Genomic DNA, 6000 nt, shown 5'->3' on the forward strand with positions numbered 1-6000 from the left:
CAAATATATTTGGAAGATCTACCAGCAATAAGGCGTCTTGCTTTGGTACATCAATAAAGTAGTTAAAAGTTACATAACATCAGTTAAAGGCTCTTAAGAATTGCAATTACAAGTCAATACTCTCTGCTCTATGGTGACTTGAGATTCAACATTTTCAGAACGGCAGACCATACTTTGTTCACTATAATGGAAGCTAGAGATGTATTCTTGTTTAATGCCCTTACATATACAGAATTTTCAAATAGCAACAGACACAGATAATCCAGTGCTAATACAAGTAAAATGAGCTTTCCACACACTTCTTATAATGTTTGCAGGTTTACATAATTAGCTGCAGTTCTCTTGTTATATTGTAATAAATATAAGTCTTTGAATGTGATTTTTCAAACTAAACCAACATCTTTTGTAGTCTTCAGTTAACAAATTGACACATTAGGCAAATTACATTTAGGGGTAAATTTATCAAGCTGCAGGTTTCATGAAGTGGAGATGTTGCCTATAGCAACCAGATTCTAGCTATCATTTTGTAGAAATCCTAAATAACTAGAATCTGATTGGTTGCTATAGGCAACATCTCTACTTTTTCAAACCCGCAGCTTAATAAATTTACCCCATAGGCTTTTTTTCAACCCAAATGAAACAGGATAGTTATTATTCAAAAATCAAGTTTTTTTTTTTTCTCTTTTTAATGTGATACAAGAATTTAAACAACCTTACTGAAAGTGTGTTTCTTACCAGCTGAGTGGTTGGGGAGCTTCTATCTTCTGACCCTCAACCTCTATATCTTGCAGTTCTTTGAAGAATTTTTCCTTCAAACAATGTAGTATCTCTTTGGCATGACTAAAAGAAAAAAATAGCACAAGATTCAATGGGTAGAATTATCAGTCCTTTATAACCAGGTACAAAGATTCTGCTTAACCAATACTACACTATTTTAATGTAATATTGTGGAAGCATGACACTGAGTTGTGTGCATATGTGCTTATTTCTCAGTGATTATGTGTTCAACCATAGTGGTGCATGTTTTCAGATCTTTTCTGAAGTATAAGCATTAAAAACATATTTACCCAGGTAGACTATATAACAGACTTCTATGAAGTACTTCTTCTAATTCCATCTTTTAGCTATATTTTTTCTTTTTTAAAGCAACTCCCCCAACAACCCTTAAGCCAACTGTAGGGAGTCTAACGGACAGAAGCACAAGGTTTCCTACTAAGCCTGATCGAAGCATCTACTCGCCCCCCTCATATATAGAGGGCATTTAAAGCCCCAGCATCAAATTATTGTAATGGAACTTTGAAAGACAATAAGCATAGACGACCTGAAATCATGCAATGATCCAGCAAAAGATGAGGCCAACAGAGCCTTTCCTGTGATATATACTTCTAAACATGCCTTATTATCCAGATGTAAAGTATGTAATTAAGATAGGGGGGCTAACTTACAAAAAAAAAAGTAATGAGTAAACAATTAAAGAGTTTTTCAGTTGTTATGGTGCTGGTCCACGACTTTATATTCATTTTGAGGGGTTTTTTGTTTTGTTTATTTAAAAAAAAAATACAAAGTTCTGTATTTTTAGGAGCACAAAGCAGAAAACCTGTGTGGGACATCCTATAGTAAATCAACTGGGTATCAGTACAGAAAATTATGCATCTGGAACATTGGCATAGCAAACATTCCTATATATTTTCACTCTACCCAACTCAATACCTTTCCCAGAAAGGCAGATGATTTCAGGGCATGTACCATTCATCAAGGTTAATAAATGGATTTTTACTTGCCAAACATGCTACTCATTGTGAACAAGACATGATTTACATACACGTTAGTGTTTGTTTTTAGTTGCTATTACACATTTAGATTGAACATGTTCCTATTTTAATCACCCATGCAGCACTTAAAAGCTGCATGTACCTTTTGTATCCAGTGATTCTGATAGTGGCTGGGAGAGGTTCCCTGAGAGCAGACATAAACTGCTCCCATTCCCCCTCTGGTACAATCTTCAGCTCTTGGTAATAGTGTTCAAAGAGTTTGTTTTCTTTGATGATTTCGGCATAGCCACCTTCCCACGCCTTAGAGACACAAACATACATAAGGCATATAATACATTAAACTCAACAACTAACACTTAAAAAAAAATACTGGTAGATAACGTTGGTGTGTTTGTGTGGTAGAGAAAACTAGAGTGCAAGCTTTGCTGCAGCAAGGACTGATGTGCAATGCGTTGGCCTTAAATAAGTAATTAAATAAATGAGGGTTTCCTGTGGTTTTCTTACACTGTACTATACAGATCGAAGCATGAACATGAAAGTAATTAAATTATTCCCCCCTCAAAATGAAGTACAAACATTATGAAAATTAATGTAGATGTACCTTTCACACACACACATATATAATGCTTTATAAAACCAGCCAAGGTAGTTTTGGCTGTATGTGGGCCCCTTGTGTTAATTTTAAATTTGACATACAGCTTTCTTTATATTCTGTATGACATACAGTCAGATAAGCTCTGTTGCATAGCAGTTGTACGCATTATTTCCATACCCTGCTTTTTATGCCAGATTGGAGGGCAACCGGGATTCTGTAGTGTAAGTGTCTTCTCACTGAAGCTGAAGACAATGAAAAATGGGTGGCCATTCTAAGGATGGGCAGTGGGAGAGATGTTGGGTTCACTGATCTTTTCTTATGCACCTTACAAACCTAATCTACATGGTTTACCACTCTCTGCTCTCGTGACGAAGCACCGCTTTCTGTACAACTTACCTTAGATTAAATCTTCTAAATTCTCCTCATTACCATCTCTCCCCTGAAATTCATTCTCCCTCACTACTTTCTATCTCATATACAAGGGTCAACAATGAGAGGAAAAGGGGATATTTATTTAAACATTCCTGAAAGTCTGCAGCCACCTTCTTTTCTTGCTCTGAACAATTGCATCAGCACTGTCACATGCAGAAGGGTCTCCCTGCTTCACATTCTTTCTAGCAAGACATGACTTAAGGACAGTTCCTGACAAGAGGAGATGAGAGTAGAAACACCAAACTACAGGGTAGGAAAACCTGATAGGTGAGGAATGCAGACTGTGTTGCTGGGCTGAAGACTGCAACAGCAGTTTAAGGCAGGAAAAGGGCTGAAATACAAATTGTTCAAAGCAGGACACAAAGCAAGATAGTGTTCATTTCAGAGTGGGAAATCATCCGGATTTAGTATCCCAAAGTGCACAGCGCTCTAGAACAGTGATGGACTAATCCCAGATGGTCACTGTGCGTCATTCCTGGTTCCTTGATTTGAAGGATTTATGAATTGCACACGCTTGGATCTTCTCTTCTGAAATCCATACTCACCGCCTGCTCCCTCGCCCGGCGCCGCTCCTCTTCTTCAGCCGGAGTGCGCTGCACTCCAGGGCGCTGATCCCTATGACGATTCCACCGGTTTCTGCGCCCCATCACCTGCCAAAAGTTTCGGATGCAGCTACGTGTGAATATGGTATCAGGAAAAGGATCCTCACAGAAAGTCTGGTACTGCTGGGAGAAATTAAGTCATGAGGCTTTTATTTTCATTTCACCACACCGTTAAGCATCTTCCTATCAAGGAATGAGGCTGTAAAATATCGATCAGTGTTACTTACTGTGCCCTCAGCGGGGCAGGAACATCACTGTCGGCTAACACGTGTAGAAAAACAAGACTCCCATACCTGACCGTGCTGGTGACGCAGGCTACGGGTGCCGATTGGAATAGTGAGAAGAAGCTGAAGGAGAAAGATGCTGTTATTAATAGCGGGCTGCTTATAGTGACGTCATAACAATGTGTGTGAACCTTCCTCGGACATCTTTGTGTTGGGCAAAATAGTAACCTTCTTAGATATGCTGTTACCAATAGCGGGCTGCTTATAGTGACGTCATAAGTGTGTGTGTGTGTGTGTGTGTGTGTGTGTGTGTGTGTGTGTGTGAAAAAATTGGGATAGTATAGGTACGAACTCAGTTGCATGTACTGTTATTGCGTACTTTTATGTTTTCTTTATTTAAATATTTTAAAACAAAACTGTTAAAATTTCTTCAACACAGCTTAATGAAGGAATGTTATTGATATTTGAATGCAATCTTTCAAATTTTTGCTTCTACTTTCATTGTTTTAGATTTGTATGTTGTTAATAAAGCGTAATATTTTATCTGTGTGTTTTGTTATTTTGTATATTTTTCCACAGACCCCTAAACATTGCTTCATTATGCATATTTTGCTTCCTGTATATGATGTACAACTGTATGCACTTTATTGCCATCTCTAGCAGTGCAAACTAACAACTCATCAGCATCTTTCTGGATTGGGGAACTTATATGTATCCTCTTCTACGGAGAAAATGCCAGCCTTCCTATGTCTGTTATGATTTTGCCCTATTAATATAACTGGAATAAAGTTACTGGCTAGGCTGGCAAATTACTGGCTTGGTGGCAACATTAGTATGTCCTAGGAGTGTGTCTATGTGACACCTCAAGCCAAAAAAACAAGCCATGTCTATGCAACTTGGTATTTCACTGCCCCTGCTGGGCACTAGCATAATCACACCCTCTTCTGCATCCTCTCCATTTCCAGCTGCTGCCAGTCACTGCAGTGTTAATACACAAAAATTCAGTGTAAGAGCCTGGAGTAAAGAATGTATTAGGTAGGGAATTATGCTGAGCAGCTGCTTGTCATTGCACTGGTAGTATTACAGAGTCTCAGCATACCTCTCTATTCTGTGCCCCTTTCACTCCCGATACTACATAGAAGATTGCATATTGGGCATCCCCCGCTGCTTGCATACTACCATGTATTGCTGCCTGTCATTTTAAAAGAAAATCACTGTTTTATATAATGTCTTTCTTTTCAAATAATGTCAGTGGGAGCATCACTTACGGTTTTGGAAATCTAAACTTTAGCCTTGTCAAAGTAAAGCTAAGGGAGAATAGGAAGCCTACTCCAACTTGATGGCCACTGGATTGAGGATTGTGAGTCAGGAAGAGACCTTCATTGTAGCGATCTGCAGGAAGGTGAAAGAAGAAAGTGTGATTTCAATGGTTGGAGCTAAAAGGTGGGTGGGAAATTTTTGGGTGGAATGAGGAGCATGAGTAAATAGCTAGGGAAGATATTGTCAGCAGAGAAAAAGAAGAGATGATTTACATAGGCCGGTCCCATAGTTAGGTGCCGGCGCTGTGACTTTCCCTTTAAGAACCATGATTCTGCTTGCTTCTGCCTCAGACATTACTTTCACAAGTGTTCCTGGCTAATGTGATCTGGACCTCCTCCTTCACCTCATTGGTCCTGGAGCATTATATTAACCTCCCAAGGTTATGGGCTCATTGTCTGTTCTTCGTGTTACTCTGGTTGCATTTGGATCTGGCTGTATAATGCTCCTTCCGTGTGTCCGTTACCTGCTCGCTGGACTAAACTCCTGACTGCTGTTCACCTGCAAGCTGCAAACTCCTGACTGCTGTTCACCTGCAAGCTGCAAACTCCTCACTGCTGTTCACCTGCAAGCTGGAACTCCTCTCTGCTATTCATCTGCATGCTGAACAAGTATCGTGAGTTGTTGCTAAACCTGTGCCTTATCTATTGGTTCACCTTTATGTCTGGCTGGCTAAGATCGCTGCATCTCACTGTAAGAGCTACTATCCAGTTACTTGTCACCTGTAGTTCCACGTCTGACACGGGCTATCCTTACTCTGCTGTTTACTGGACTGTTATTGTGAACTACTTGTTGTGCCGGTGGCTAGTACTTGGGCTCAAGTTACGTGTCTCTGTTCATTTGCTTCATACTACAGCGAACTTACCATTGCAGTTACAATAAATCCTGCTACCTGTAGTTCCACGCATGGTTCAGATACTACTCACGTCTCTGCTACTTTTAGGCAACATTCTACTGCACGTGTCAGTGTTCATCCAAGTCCTTGGGTGATTCTACTTAATAAGAATCAGTGTTTCCAGTACCACCTGCTATGTTGAGTCATCACTACTCTCGGATCA

The 6000-nt window shown here is 39.7% G+C and overlaps 1 protein-coding gene across 2 annotated transcripts in view; it reads right to left on the minus strand.

Annotated features, from left to right (window-relative positions):
• The window catches only part of NSUN2 (NOP2/Sun RNA methyltransferase 2), a 52831-nt gene extending 47822 nt beyond the window's left edge, over positions 1 to 5009 (minus strand). The window contains exons 1-5 of one of the 2 annotated variants that reach the window (XM_075212904.1): positions 4894 to 5009; positions 3629 to 3748; positions 3345 to 3521; positions 1915 to 2072; positions 736 to 840 (exon numbers count right to left, since the gene is read on the minus strand). In XM_075212904.1, the coding sequence (XP_075069005.1) occupies positions 736 to 840; positions 1915 to 2072; positions 3345 to 3446 (365 nt within the window). In that variant the 5' untranslated portion in view covers positions 3447 to 3521; positions 3629 to 3748; positions 4894 to 5009. Of the gene's footprint in view, positions 1 to 735; positions 841 to 1914; positions 2073 to 3344; positions 3525 to 3628; positions 3749 to 4893 lie in introns of both variants that reach the window. The other variant, XM_075212903.1, reaches the window with a different exon arrangement.
• Between the last annotated feature and the right edge of the window lie 991 nt (positions 5010 to 6000).

Source organism: Mixophyes fleayi, chromosome 5 (genome assembly GCF_038048845.1).
Source record: "Mixophyes fleayi isolate aMixFle1 chromosome 5, aMixFle1.hap1, whole genome shotgun sequence".
NCBI lineage: Eukaryota > Metazoa > Chordata > Amphibia > Anura > Limnodynastidae > Mixophyes > Mixophyes fleayi.